The sequence below is a fragment of the Fukomys damarensis genome, unplaced genomic scaffold, assembly GCF_012274545.1.
Source record: "Fukomys damarensis isolate Sample0158 unplaced genomic scaffold, DMR_v1.0_HiC HiC_scaffold_36, whole genome shotgun sequence".
Lineage (NCBI taxonomy): Eukaryota > Metazoa > Chordata > Mammalia > Rodentia > Bathyergidae > Fukomys > Fukomys damarensis.
Window position 1 is genome coordinate 29,704,139 of NW_022900948.1, and position 15,081 is coordinate 29,719,219.

Genomic DNA, 15,081 nt, shown 5'->3' on the forward strand with positions numbered 1-15,081 from the left:
AAAAAAAAAAAAAAAACAAAAAACCCCAAAATAGCACTTTATTCAAATATGTCTAAAGGAATTCCTTGATAAATGAAGGAAAGGACTAATCTTGGCCTTTAGCTAGAAATGACTAGAGGTCATTTTGGAATCCCGAAGAATTGGAGAATTTCTAAGTTTTCTCTTTCAAAAGGAACCAGAGTATAAAATTAATATGCTCTTCCTTTTTTGTTTTTTTTTTTGGTATCGGGGATCGAACTGGGGTCCTTGAGCTTGCGAGGCAGGTGGCAGAACACCAAACTAAATCTCTGGCCCTGCTCTTCCATTTTTGAATTGATTTAACAAACATTAACTGATTACCTATTATATGTTAGATAATCAGCTCCTAGATTATCTTAATAGAGACAGGAAAAGTTCTGGAGAAATGGTTAAAAGTTATTTCTAGAGATATGGCAGAGCTTGCCCAGAAAATTTTGACTCAACCAGTACTGCTATTTGTGACCACTAGGTGGTACTATTACACTATGAAAATGACACCCCTGATGCTTTTTTTTTTTTTTTTTTGTACGGGGATTGAACCCCCTGATGCTTTTCTAAAACAGGAGGCCCCTAGGTATTTTGGATGCCAGTGTCTACAACCCAAAGAGACTTCTCTGGGAGTGAATAAAGAAAAAGAAACACATTTCATCATCTACCTGCCTGATCCAATTTAAATGCTCAAGGGGACAGGTAGCTTCTCAAAGGATGAGGCTGTGTCTATTGTCATGGTTACAACGCCAGTTATCTCCTGACTCATAGAAGGCACTTGATAAATACCCAATCAACGCGTTTGTCTTTGAAGAATTTAGATTGTCACTGAAAGAATCATTTCTGAAGTATGGCAAAATTTGAACTTCAGAGACCCAAGATTTTGGGAAGGTGGGCAAAGACCCAGGGAGACAGTATCTGGGAAGGCAGAAATACCAACAGCAGTCTGTGGCACTGGCACTAAATGTTTTGCATGCCTTACATTTATCTTGACAAGATTTCACCTGTTTAAAACACAGAGAGGATGTAAACCAAAAAATTCTGATTTTTTTTTTCTTGAGTCTACATTATGGCTTTACCTTGGAAGAGATCTCCAAAAGACTACTCTCCTCTGCTTCTTATTTACTTATTTGTTATAACTTCATTTATACTACAAATATTTACTGAGCAGATATTATGTGCAAAGGACTCATGAAGGCTGTGTGATCATCTCTGACCTCTTCATGGTCCCTGTGAGTTCAGTTCCTCACCAAATTGTATCACTTATAGCATCCAAGTTCTTTTCCTTTTGCTGTCCCCAGTCAAGGGCTCCCTCTTCTGTCACCTGGTTATTGTGTCAACCTCTGATCGGTGTTGCTAACATCCATTCTGTTTTCTAAACATTGTATCAGGATCAATCACCCTACACCTTTCCTTCAAACTCTCCCTTGCCCTGGGGTCAAATCCAACCTCTTTCACACTCCAGATTTTAAATTTTGGGGAGTGCTTTCCCTTTAACCTGGAGCATTCTTGTTTCCCTCCTTATGCCTGGCTACTTTCTACTCATTCTTTAGGTTTCAGCTTATATATTACTTAACTTGGAAATAAGCTTTTTTCCCCTGACCACTGTCGAGAAGAGTTTCTTCTCTTTCTTTTTGCTTTGTGGAAGATTGCACGGAGAGCCTTCACACAGGCTCTCAATACTGTTTTGTTTTATATTTTGATACAGAGTCTCAGTAAGTCACTAAGTTGTCCGGGCTGGGCTCGGACTTTCAATCCTCCTGTCTCAGCCTCCCAGAGTGCTGGGATCACAGGCGCACACCACCACACCGGGCTCAGATTGCCCTCTCTCACTTTTCTTCTCATAGCATCGTTGGAGCTCACGGCTTGTCCGTGGTTATTAGACTGAGCCCTGTGAATGTCAGGGCTTTGTCTGTCGATGTTTCTTGTCTCCACTTCCAGCTGACTGTCTGGCGTATTGTAACTGATCAATAAAATATGCTTCATGAGAGAATGAAGGAAAACCATGACATGCCTCCACCAGTGTGAAGTAATCGTTGTGAGAATGATGGTGCTGGGGAAAAGGAGGACTTGCTTGGGATGTTACCATTGAGGCTGGATTAAGTGTTGGCAAATGGAGATGTTTATGGTGGGGGTGTTTCAGGTAGACGGAAGTGACACAAGGGGGACAAATTTGGGAGAAAGGCAAGAAGGATGATGTTCTTGTCTGGGGAGAGAGGGAGATAGGACTAGAGATAGCTCGTGACTAGATACGTGTAGGACAGAGTTGACAGCCAGTGGAGAGCCATTGACGGCTTCTGAATGGGGAGGTGATAGGACCAAATTACTGCTTCAGATAATGTTAATCCATTGGCCGAGTGGACCATGAATTGGAGAGAGACCTGCGAGACCAGTTAGGGGACTACCAGAGAAGTCAAGATGGGACGTGGTCAGGGCCTGGTTAGTAGGTGGCAGTGAGAATGGAGACAAAGGGACGTTGTGCAAAAGAAGGAAGAGGGAACAATGAGGCTGAAGACCGGAGAGAAAGGGTGAGGGAGAGGAGGAGTCGGTTTTCAGCCTGATTCAGGGAGGTGCTATCACTATCAGAAAGGCAAAGTCAAGGGGAGGGACCTCGGGGAAAGAGAAGGCTTCATTCATCCGACCTCTAGGGTGCGGTTATGCTGGATATGTGCTTCACTTATGGAAATCCAATCCATGTGTGGGATTAAAAGAAAAAAAAAAAGCACAAGTAAGAGGAGAGAATGACAGAGACGTAGTAGTGTCAGTCACAGGGGTTCCAGGCCTCCCACTAAGTAAAAATGGCTCCCAGAGGGAGTGCAAGGTAAATTTGTCATTTCCCTTTTTATTTGTCAAGTCATGTGTGTTTTATGAATGACATAAGGGATTATATGAGAGCAATGGTGGCTATTTGCAATCTGTGTCTCTTACGCTGGTTTTAGAAGTGAACTCCCTGTCAAGGTTCAGCAGTTTAAAGTATGTATCTAGCTTGAGACGGGGCAGTGGGCAGATGAGAGGAAGGCAGATCTTGGGCACTGCACGGGGCAGGAGGGCACAGAAGCAGACAAGTGGGGGTTCCCGTCTGGGTCAGCAGTCAGGGACATAGGTGGGTGCAGAGGGGAGGGAGATGGATGGCTGGTGAATCAGTGCTGAGGTGGCCCTGGACCCCAGGATTTCAGAGAGACCTAGGAATCATTATCACAAGACTGAGGAATGGCACTGGGAGCTCACAAGTCCTGGCGGGGGTGGGGGTGGGTCCTAGGTGAGGGAGGGAACTCAGGCAGCAGGAAACACTTTCCCTAGAAGACAGGAAGTGTCATAAAACAAGGGAATTGTCAGAGAAGCTGCGGAGGGAAACTAAGCCGAGGTGGGTGAGCACTCAGAGCAGAGGTGACCTTTACAATAATGAAGCAATAGGGGCTGCTAAGTGAATGAAAAGCTTCATTTATTTAGCGTGGTGGAGGCAGGAGAAGGGGTCCAAGAGTGACTGGGAGGATTCTGGAAGCAAAGGGAATCCAAGCTCTTCACTCTCACAACTTTAGTAAAAGCCAACCTAGTTCCCGGTGAACGTTTCTTCGAGAAAGTTTGGGACTTCTGGCTGGCGTGACCTCTTCCCACTAGGATCCGGTGCTGTCCGATGGAAGGGCCCTTTGCCATCCGCAGGACGTGACCCAGAAATAGACTGTGCCCTCCATACAGCTGCTTGTCCGGATGGAGTGCCACCCATCTGGCCCACCGATGCCAGCTGCGGTGGCTGCATTCATACTAAACATATCTACCTTATTTTCTTCCAGAAGTAGAATCCACATTCCCACATGATTGCAAATGCTACTTGCTAACAGCTTCCCTGGAGTTTGCTTCTTGCAATTACCTCATCAGACTTCAGACAAGGCGGCACTTAATAATTTATTCCGGGATGCAGGGAGCTCTGGATGGTTTTTAGTCAATGGTCCCTTATCCTAGTTATAATGTTCTTTGAAAGAGCTTTAAATAATAAGGAAAACCTCTTTCATAGGTACTCACATAATTACCACTTCGGACTTTATTCTCCTGTGTAGATTCAGAATCTGATACGGCAACATTTGCCTTCACTTGAAAGAGTTTTAATATGTTTGATGTTGCGTTCGTTCACCTATTGTAAGACTGAAAAAAAAAATCTTTACTTTGGCTTCGTTTCTGAAGGATATTTTTGCTGGGTAAAGAATTCTGGAACTGGGTGTGGTGGCATAGGCCTGTAATTCCAGCTGCTTGAGAGGCTGAGGCAGGAAGGGAACAAGCTCAAGGCCGACAACCTTGTCTAGGCGTACATCTCCCTGGAAGTGTGCTCCTGGGTTCGATTTGTTTAAATCCAATTGACAGTTTTTTCTTTCTGCACGTCAAAGAAGTTGCTGTGTTATCTTTTGGCACATAATTCCCCCTAAGAAGTCCGATGTCATTCTTATCTTTGTTCCTTTGTATGTAATGTGGGCTTCTGGGGGAGGCATTAAGGTTTTTTTTCACTGCTTTTAATCCATTTGATCATGATGTGCTTTGGTACATATATGTTTGTGACATCTACTAATGTTTGTGGCATTAATATTTCTTCTGCTTAAGTTTCATTGAGCTTCTTCAGTTTTTCATCAAATTTCATCAACCATTGCTTCTTCAAATGTATTTTCTCTTCCCTACTTCCTTCCGGAATTCCAGTTATGTATTTACTAGGCCACTTAAAGTTGCCACAGCTTGCTGATGCACCACTCATTTCTTAAGTCTGTGTTTCATTTTGGATGTTTTTTAAAAATTATCTTCAAGTCCACTAATCTTTCATTTCCTGTAGTGTCTAAGATACTGTTAATCCCAATCTATGTATTTTTATACCTTCTGTATCTCTACTTAACATACTCTTTTATTTTTTACTTTTGATATCAAGCCCGAACGTGCTGTACCCCTGAGCTACCTCCCAAGCTCCTCCCCGCTTTTTTTTTTTTTTTTTTTTTTTTTTTTTTTTGTACCGGGGATTGAACTTGGGTCCTTGCACTTGCAAGGCAGGCCACTGAACCGCTGAGCTAAATCCCTGGCCCTCCTGCCCGCTTTTTGAAGAAGGGCTTGCCGAGTGGCCCAGGTTAACCTCAAACGTGTGATCTTCCTGCCTCAGCCACCCAAGCAGCTGAGATTGCACTATACCCAGCTCTTAACATACTTTCTTTTTTTTTCAGGCCTTGAACTCTGGAGATCCTCCTGCCTTCTTCAGCCTCTAACTGTGATCCTCTCACCTCCTGAGTGGTCTGGATTGCAGGCATGTGCCACCTTGCTTAGCAGTTAACATGCTCTTCAAGCACCTGCTAAACATACAGAAAATAGTTATAACTATTTTAATGTCCTTGTCTATTAATTCTATCATTTATGTCATTTCTGCGTTCCTTTTTGTTGGCTGACTTTTCTCCTCATCCTGGGTCATATTTTCTTCCTTCTTTTCATGCCTAGTAACTTTCTATGGGATACCAGATGTTATGCATTCTACCTGGTTGGGTGCTGGATATTTTTGTATTCCTATTCTTGAGCTTGTTCTGGGATGCAGTTAAGTTACTTAGAAACAGTTCGATCTTTTTAGGTCATGATTTAAAAGCTTTTTAGATGGGACTAGAACAGCATTTAATCTAGGACACAGCTGAGGCCAGGCCCATCAAAGGATTCTACCTAATGCCTCACAAAGTAAGGTGCCTTCCACTCTGGCAGAGTGTAAGAACTATAAGCTTCAAAGATGGTTTCCTTTAATCCTCTTGGGTGATTCTTTCCCCGATATTAGGCTCTTTTCCTTATATCTAGGAACTCATTTGTACTTAGAATATTTGAGGGACTCCCTGCCAGGTCCCTGGATCTTTCTTTTTGAGTGGCTGACTCCCCTTGGGTACCGTCTTATGAGCTGTAGCTGCCTTGGCCTCCAGAAGTCTTCAGCTCAGGGACTGGAGTTGGCCTAGGTTTCCTGTCCCTTTTGGAAAGGCTCTCCTGGCAGTAAGTGGCCCTACTCATAGCGTTCCTTTGTTTTCTTTTTCTCAGGGATCACTGTTCTTGCCTGATGTCCAATATCTGGAAAACCATTGCTTCCTATATTTTGTCTAGGTCATTTAGTTGTTTCAGATGAAAGGGAAAATCCAGTCCATGTTAATTCCATCTTGGCTAAAAGCAGAAGTCTACATTGTTCTTTAAGTTTGAAGCACTTTTTGAGGACCTGTGGAATGTGAGACTATGCCAAGCCAAGTGGCCTGTTATCAGGGCAGGGAAATGATGCTTCTGGAAAGCTGAAAGGGTTTCCAAGCTAAATGCAGGGGCAGTCACTGGAGGTGAGCAGGCGCTCTGCTTCTCTTGTCTGGCCTCAACTTAACTATTTCACTCTCCTTCGGTGGTAAAGATTTCGTTCTCTTTCACTTTAAAGCAATGCTGCTGAATTCTTCTAGTTTTAACTTTGTTTTCTCCTAGACTTTGTTCATATATTTAGGTTACCAAAGGCTTCTACATGTGAAGCAAATCAGTTTCTCAGTGGCATTTACAATACCCAGCATCTGCCTCTGTGGAGAGCCACTAACCCAAAGATACAGTGCTCTCTCTCTACCTTGAAGAGAAATTACAGACATACTCTTAAAAGGCAAATCCTTCATTTCAAGGGTGAATGAAACACCACTTAACAAAGCATTCCAGCTGGTTAAATTTAGGATGAGGAAAAAAAAAAAAAACCCTAACCCAAGAATATTATCTGGCTTTGAGCCCACGGTATTTTTCCTTTTAAAGTGGGTTTGGTACATTTTCATTCATGCGGAGTTGTAGCCTCTCAGCATTTCAGACTGGGATGGAAGGTCAACAATGAGTGCCTTGTTGCTAAATCCAATGGACACTTCTCATTTATTAACCTACTTGGCCTCTCAATAGTATTTGACGTTGTTGACAATTATCTCCTTCTTAGTGCGTTGCCTGGCTTCCCATCTTCCCTTCTGGCCTTTCTTTCTCTGGCTGCCTTTTCAGTTGGTACTCTTTTTGGTTCTGTACTGAGCTTTCTTTTCATAGAAAACACTTTCCCTGGACTCTCTTATGCCCACAGCTTTGCTGGGAATTCCTAAATCTACATTTCTAGCCTAAGCAATTTTTTTTTCCAAGTTTCAGTCCAGTATATTCAACTGTTGCTATCTTTACCTGGCTAGAACAGAGGTAACTCAGCCTTAGCAGTCATTTTGTCTTTTTCCTCCTTCTCCTCCTCCTTCTCTTCCTCTTCCTCCTCCTCCTCCTCCTCCATTTTTTGAGACAGGCTTTTACTATGTAATCCAGGTTGGCCTCGAACTCATAGTGATCCTCCTGCTTCAGCCTCCTGGCTGCTAAGATTACAGGCGTGGGCCACCATGTGTGGCAGCTTCAGCATCCTTGCAGTGCTCCTCTCGCTTCAGCCTGACCTTTCCAGGTTCTCCGTCTCTGCAAAGAGGACCTCTGTACACTGAACTTCTCAAACCACAATTCTTTGCATTCAGTGTTCCTCTCAGTCACCAGATCCTGTTGTTTCCACCTCTTTCCATCACCACTGCTACTATACGACTTTGGTCACCATCTTCTTTTGCATGGATAACTGGAAAAGACTTCTAACAGCGTCATCTGTTTCCAACCCCTCTGCCATCTCCCTGCCCATGCATTTCTCCTGGCGATCTTTCTAAACCCTTAATCGTTTCTCAAACAATTGAAGTCTGTTGGGAACTTGCTTAGAATCTTTCTGTGACTGTCCTGTGCTCTTAGGATAAAGCCCATGCTCTTCTTGCTCTTGTGGAGCTGGGGATTGAACCCAGGGCCTCATGCCTGCGAGGCAGCCCCTGTGTGCTCCTTACACAGAAAGCTGGGTAAGATTCAGCCCCATTTACCTCCTTGCATATTGCTCCCTCCTGCATGCTCTAAACACCTGGCTACATTTTCTGTTTTTCAGTTCCTCTAACTACAGTGCTTCCCTCTTTTTTTCTGGCCTTTCCATGTTTTGTTCTTTGCGCCCATAATCCTTTCTTTAACTCCTCTGCTTCGCCGAATCATCCTCCAGGTCATTTCCTGAGGGAGTCTTCCCTGACCTCTGCCATCATCCTGGTCTGCCCGGCTCCCCAGTGTAGGTGAGCTATGTCTGTGCTTCCACAGGTCACTCTGTTTCCTCTGCCACAACACTCATCCGATTTCCTGCTGGATCACGGCCTCTGTCTTGCTCATGTGCACATCCCCAGTGCCTACCATCAGGCGCAGCTTGCTAGGTATGTAGCACACATTTGTTGCAGTGAATTTTAGTGTCAGCAGCCCCGAAAGTCTCAGTCCTACTACTCTACAGCCTCATTCCTCTGTTTGAGCAAAGAGGACTGCTGGGCCGGATTAACATTCTGTAGTGGATCTCTTTCTAGGAGCTGGATTCTTGTTTCTCCACTGTTAATTTATGAATTTAGCAACCTGATTCACTTAGCTCTGTTCCTTCAAATATAAATACAAATACAGTAAAACCTTGGTTTGAAAGCATAATTCATCTGGAAGCAAGCTTGTAATCCAAAGCACTTGTATATCAAAGAGAATTTCCCCATAACAAATAATGGAAACTCAGAGGATTCATTCCCCAACCCAAAAATATTCATATAAAATTATTACAAAACAGTACTATAATACAAAATAATACAGAAAACACAAGATATAAAGAAAAATAAAACCTACATGGCTGGTGTGAAGGAGACAAGAGAGGAGTTATTCTACAGGATGACTTTTACCATCACTAACAGAATCACTGCTGTCTATTGGCTCAATGGAATCTTTTCCTTTTCATGCAACTTTAACAAGGAACCTATCCAGTGACACTTTCCTTTGCCTCCTTTTGAGGATTTTGCAGAAATGTGGCCTTGTATCGTCACTAGACAGATGCGACAGCCTCACTCAGGTGTTGCTTTTCTACAAAATTTTGCACTGTTTCCCACATTTTACCCATTTCCCTAATCTCATTTGAAGCGAGCTATTCCTCTGCTTTTTCTCCTCCTCCTCTGCAGACAAGATCTCTCCATAACCTCTGGCTGCTGGGAGACACCACCCAAAGCCCCACACAGAGAGAGGAGAGAGAGAGAAGAGAAAGGAAGAAACATGGGCTCAGTTGTGATCAAGGGACGAGGTGACATTTGGCATCACATACTACTTGTATTGCAAGACGTTGTTCATTTATTAAGTTAAAATTTACTAGAAATATTTGCTCCACTTGCAGAGCAGCTTGCAATCCAAGGTTTTATGGTACTTGAATTTCCTGAAGACAAATAGTGGGGCCAAATGATTGTTTTGTTTTTCATTCCTTCGTGTCTAGTATTGTGTGCATTAGTCAGTTATATTTTATCTCTTGTAAAATTATGATTCATGTTCTTCAGCATGTTTGTCTTTTTTTTATTGATTTGTAAGACTTGGTACATATTTGCCGTATATTTTTAAGTCCTTTTTTGTTTTGTTTTGTTGATGGGGGTTGGAGCCCAGGGCCTCTTGCATGCTAGACAAGCACTCTGCCACTGATCTATGTCACCAGCCCTTAACTCATTTTTTAGTTAAAAACACTTTTTAAAAATGACCACTGAGCTGGGCATGGTGGTGCACGCCTGTAATCCCAGCACTCAGGAGGCTGAGGCAGGAGGATCGCTGTGAGTTCAAAACCAGCCTGAGCTACACAGTGAGTTCCAGGTCAGTCCCACCTACATAGTGACATAGTGAGACCCTGTCTCAAAAAACCAAACCACACCAAACCAAAACAAAACAAAACACAAAAACCACCGAAAAGTCTTTAATTCTGGGGCTAGGAATGTAGCTCAGTGAGTATGCATGAGATTCCGGGTTTGCTCCCTAGCAATATAAGTATGGGCCTCTCCTAAAAAGCCTTTAATTTAAATGATTATACATAATGGAATACTACTAGGCTATAAAGAAGGATACATTTGAGTCATGTGTAGGAAAACGGATGCACCTTGAAAACATAATGTTAAGTGAAATAAATCAGACACACAAGCTTAAACACTGTATGGTCTCTCTCATATGAGAGACGCAAAGTGTAAACCAAAGTAGAGCAAAATAAAAGATAGCTAAAAGGAGACATGGAGATAGATCTTTTGCAAATGGGAAAGGGACTGAGAGATGGTGGGAGGGGAGAGGGCAAAGGAACATAAAAGAATTCAGATGAGTCATGTACATGTACTAACTCCCTCCAATGGATATAATCATTACATGCTGCAAACATGAGAATTAAAAAATGAAAACGATAGAAAGGGAAGGAGGAGGGAGAAGAGGGGAAGGGGAGCAAAACGAACCAAGTTATGTGGAGTACAAGTACCTACTCCCTAAAGTGAATGTGGATGTTATGTATCGCAAGCATGTACTAATAAAAATAATTTCTCAAAATTTCCCCCAACCATTTGAAATGTTAAATCCGTTTTTAGCTCACTTGCTGTACAGAAACAGGCAATCAGCTAGATTACCCTGAAGTAATATATTCACTAAATTTAAACCATGTTTGTATTATTGGAAATAGTACTGGTTGATCATGAGCTGGATTTGATTTGCTAATATTTTATTTAGTAGTTTTGCCTCTAGGTCAGATTGGCCTATGCAGAGATTTCAGGTCAGTGACGTCTTAGGCACAGATGTCGCTACGTAGCCTCACCATATTTGAAAGTGTTCTGAGTGAGGTGTCATTCTTCAAAAATTGGGAAGTACTACGTTAGAAACCTGAGATGGTTTAGTTTTTTTTAATAAAGAGGAGTGTGGCAAAACTGAGAGAATGTTGGCCCCGTTTACCAACTTTTAACAAATATTTTCTATAGTATATTTTTCATTTCATTAATTTCTACCCTTGCTCTATAGTTTCCTGCTGTTGAGCTTATTTGCACTGCGCCTTCATGTAGGCTCCACTCAGCACTGACCGATCGCCCAGTTTTTTCTTGGTTCTGAAATAGTTTAAATTACATTAGTACCATCTGTCTCTTGAAGGTCGTATAATTGTCCTTTAGAACTATCTGGGCTGTCTAAAATTTTGTCAGGTAGAATTTTGGTTTTATTTTCTGCTTTCTGATTAATGATCTATTAACCATTACAGAGTTACAATACAGAGACAAATATCTATTAGATCTATAATTATAAAGCTGAACATCAAATTCTTATATAAATTCTAGTAATTCATACTTTCTAGAAAATAAAGCATTTTCTCCCAGGTTTCAAATTCATACAATAAGGCTGCAGTGTCTTTTTTTCTTATAATTTAGAAATTACCTTTATGTCTTAGCTATCTCTCTCTTTCCTAAACTTATTTATTTTTGTTTTCTTTTTCAGTTTTGCAGGAGACTTATTTTATCAGTCTTCTCAAAGGCCAGGTTTTTTGTTTTATTGTTTTCTTTTTTGGAGACAGGGTTCACACTGTGTGGCTCAGGCTCACTATGTAGCCCAGGCTGGCCTTAAATGTGTAACATTTGTCCTGACTCAGCCTCCCAAGTACCATCATGCCCAGTTTGTTTTATTGTTGGAATCTAATTTTTTTGTATAAATTTCAACACTCTGTGTGTGTGTGTGTGTGTGTGTGTTTTACAGGGGATTGAACTCAGGGCCTTTGCACTATTGTACATCCCCAGCTCTTTATTTTTTACTTTGACACAAGGTGTCACCGTCTTGCCCAAGCAGTACTCTAACATGTGATTCTCCTGCCACACAAGAGTGCTACGATTACTGCTCCATCATACCTGGCTTTATTGTTTTCTTTAACCAATGTCTTCCAAATTAACTTATTCCTCTTCTAATTTTTAAAATAAGAGTCTTCTTTTTTAAATAAACTTTCCTTGTACTTTCTATTCTGTTCCATTGATCTGCTGTCTTTTTTTCCTGGTATTTTAACACCTGCTAGTTCAAATACCCTGTATCAGTATTTTTCAAAAGTTTTCTTTGTTATTGGGTCTGATGATATCTTAAAGTCACTGGATGCTTTGAAAGTTAATATAAAAGTGCACCTAAATACACATTTTAGTCTCTTTTTTCTACATCCAAATATTCTTTATTCTTACAAAGTCAGTCTAAAAAATAGTTATGGTCAATCTGTGCATGTAAGTGTACAGGCATAATGTGTTTAGGTATATTTTGTGAGTGTGTATGTGCACAGGATGTATGCATAGCAAGTGCAGTGTATATGCATGAGGTATGTATGTGGTGTGTGTTTCTGTGTGGTGTTGTTACGGAAGGAATTGGCAAGTGACACACAGAGAGGCAGCAGAATAGAAGCAAAATAACAAAAGTTTACTCCATTGATGGGGATCGATCACACCTAATGGCAGTGCTCTGATGGATTCCAGTACTGGACTACCACTCCCCCTTTTATTGGGTTTTACAGCCTTGCTCTCATTCAGGTGGTTACATCGCATTTTCACAGTTCACATTGCTGATCTTCAAAACATGGTGGTGAGGCAGTTGAATTTCAACCTGGATGTAGCACTTCTTTGGTAGGGGAGGTTACCTTTAAAATTCATCTGGTCATTCTAGCCCAGGGGAAGCGGGTGGGTTTGGTCAACAAAGCTAAAAAATGGTTCTTTTCATTTGCAAAACTTTCGAGGGAGACTAGAAGCGAACTAAACAGAGCAAAGGGCAGAGATTATCTTACATTGTGACTTTTCATAGGGTTTTTGCTATTAAAGTGTTCTCTATCAGTGTGTCTATATGCACATGGGATGTGCAGTATACATATGTGTGCAGTGTGTGTAGTGCCTGTGTTTGTATTGTGGGTGTGTGGTGTGTTCTGCACCTGTGGAGTGTGTGTAGGGTGAATGAAGTGGAAGACATGCCCTGGGGGGTGCTAGAGCACTCAGGGCCTGTCAGAGACAGCCACCTTTGGTTCTCGAACTCCCTGCCTCCTTGAGGAAAGCAAGGCTGGGATGAAGACTCTGGATGTCAACTGTGGATCACACTGTGGGCCAATAGGACAAGTCTCTTCTGCAGTGCTGCTGCCCAGATACCCACTCACCTCTGTCCTCCAGCTATGGAGGAAAAGGTGACCTGTCCCTCTAAGAAGAAGAGTCCTCTAGGGCTCTACTAAGTAAAGGAGACTTTGTGGGAGCAGACCAGGGTCAGGCTGCCCTTGGGGTCTCATAGCTGAGTAGTTTAGCTCTTGAGTTATGCAGAAGGTGTCCGGAGGGGACCTGCCAGGCAGTGAGACCTTTGTCCCCAGTAGAGGATGAAGTGCCTAGTGTGGGTCTCAGCCCTTTCCTCCTCAGGCAGCTCCGTGCAATCCTAGGGCCAGGTCCCTGTGTTCACAGCCTCCTGAGTTCAAGGCAGTCTCCCCTGGCATAGGGCTTTGCAGTGATCTCTCGAAGAATTGTGAAGAAAGTGACTGTCACTTTGGTCACCTCACTGTGCTCTTCCCTATGGGCCTTTGCCCTGGCTTCTGAAAGCCATGTTTTCTAGTTCTTACTGGGAGTGATCAGCTCTTCCTAGGGGGCTCTTACCGGCTGTGCTTAACTCATGCTCTGATCTCGAGCCTGCAGGTCTGCAATACCTGAGGGGTCAGTGTCCTGTCCACATTCTATGACTTGAGCTTGAGGTTGCCCAGTTTCCCTGGCTGGATGGAGTGGCCAAGCCAAGATACTTCTCTACCCAGAAAGGATGCTTGGACTCAGACTCTCCCAGCCAGGAAGCGGATCAGGCATGCCCAGGTCCAGGGTGTGGGTAAGTCCATCTGACGGGGTTGGGGCCAGGAATGTGGCCCTACCTCTGCTAAGGGCAATGTTCACAGTGTGGGGGCTGGGGAAGGAGCAATGCAGGGGTTGACAAGGTGCCAAGATTCAAAGAGTCCACCAGCTGTATGGGACTTATACTTGGCACTAATTTGTTGATCTCAGGGCTCCTTCTCTGGTTTCTGTGCCCCATTGGTGGACAGCAGAACCTGTGGCATCTAGTTTCCTACTGCCTCCACCTGCTGTTGGCCATGGAGCAGGTGTGGAGGCCAAGGAAGAACAGAAGGGTGATGTCCTTTGAGGTAGACAGACCTAGGTTCAAATTTCAGCCCTGCCTCTTCCTTTCTGCAAACCGTGGGCAAGTTGCCTAGCCTCTGCCTGAAGTTCTGATTGTGGACTGTAGCTAATACTTCCACTGTTCCTGTGAAGACTACACGAGATGATGTGTGTAAATCGCTCAGCTCAGCTCCTGTCACCTGCTACTCAATCAATATATATAACTCCTCTCTCACACCCACCAGCCTTGTCTTGAGGAGATCACTGAACCACAAATACCAACTTGGCAGTGAAGTCAGGGGACCAGGGATGAATAGCAACACTTCCCAGTTTTAGAGTTACGTAAGACCAGCAGCTTTCCCTCCACAGTGACAACACTCAGAGATTTGCAGAGCAGATGTCTTGGTGTGAAACTGCTCCCTGGATGTGTCTGATGAGTGTTTGCCAACAAATCCACATAAGTTCTGACCTTCCTCCTAGCGCTACCTCCCAGCACCAGCCTCAGGAGTTGCCTCCCTCTCTCTGTGTCCTCCTGTGCTGGGGGGCTGTCTTGTGTGTGATGCCCCAGATGCAGGTGGGAGGCCACGAGGCTGGTGGACCCAAGCTGCTCCAGTCTGGACCTGTGCCAGGCTGCTCTCCCTCCTCCAAGGAGGCTCTAGAGCGCAGTCCAGGCAGAAAGGGTTTGGGAAGGGGCTGTCGCCTGGTGGGGCAGCTTGTCCAAGTCAGAGGCTTCCAGTTCCATTCATAATTAGGAGGGTGCTCCTATGCCCTTATTCGGGTCTGATGATTACAGGTCTGAGCTTCAAAGCCAGTTACAAACCACGTTGTAACTCAGCTAATTGCAGCCTGAGGAGCTGGGCGAGCAGGCCGAGCCCGCCCAAGTGGGCACACCGGGCCACGGGCCCCTCCTGAGGCTGGCTCTTCCAGCCTGGAGCGCGGTGCGGGAACCAGGGGTCTAGGCTTGGCCCCCGCGTCTTGCAGGTTCCTCGCGGTAGAAGTCATTTCTGTTGTCGGGTGGCTGTCCCCACAGCTCCCTGCGTCCACGTCCACGCCTCCTCCGCCCCGGCCGGCGTCTGCTCTGTCAGGTGGAAATCTC

At 43.8% G+C, this 15,081-nt stretch overlaps 1 protein-coding gene across 2 annotated transcripts in view; it reads left to right on the forward strand.

Annotated features, from left to right (window-relative positions):
• Positions 1 to 15,081, forward strand: part of Rgs3 (regulator of G protein signaling 3) — a 97,480-nt gene that overhangs the window by 911 nt on the left and 81,488 nt on the right. The window contains exon 1 of one of the 2 annotated variants that reach the window (XM_010639412.3): positions 13,324 to 13,701. The exons of the other annotated variant lie outside the window; for it this stretch is intronic. Coding sequence (XP_010637714.1) covers positions 13,599 to 13,701 — 103 coding nt within the window. The 5' untranslated portion in view covers positions 13,324 to 13,598. Of the gene's footprint in view, positions 1 to 13,323; positions 13,702 to 15,081 lie in introns of those variants that run through there. 2 annotated transcript variants of the gene reach the window in all.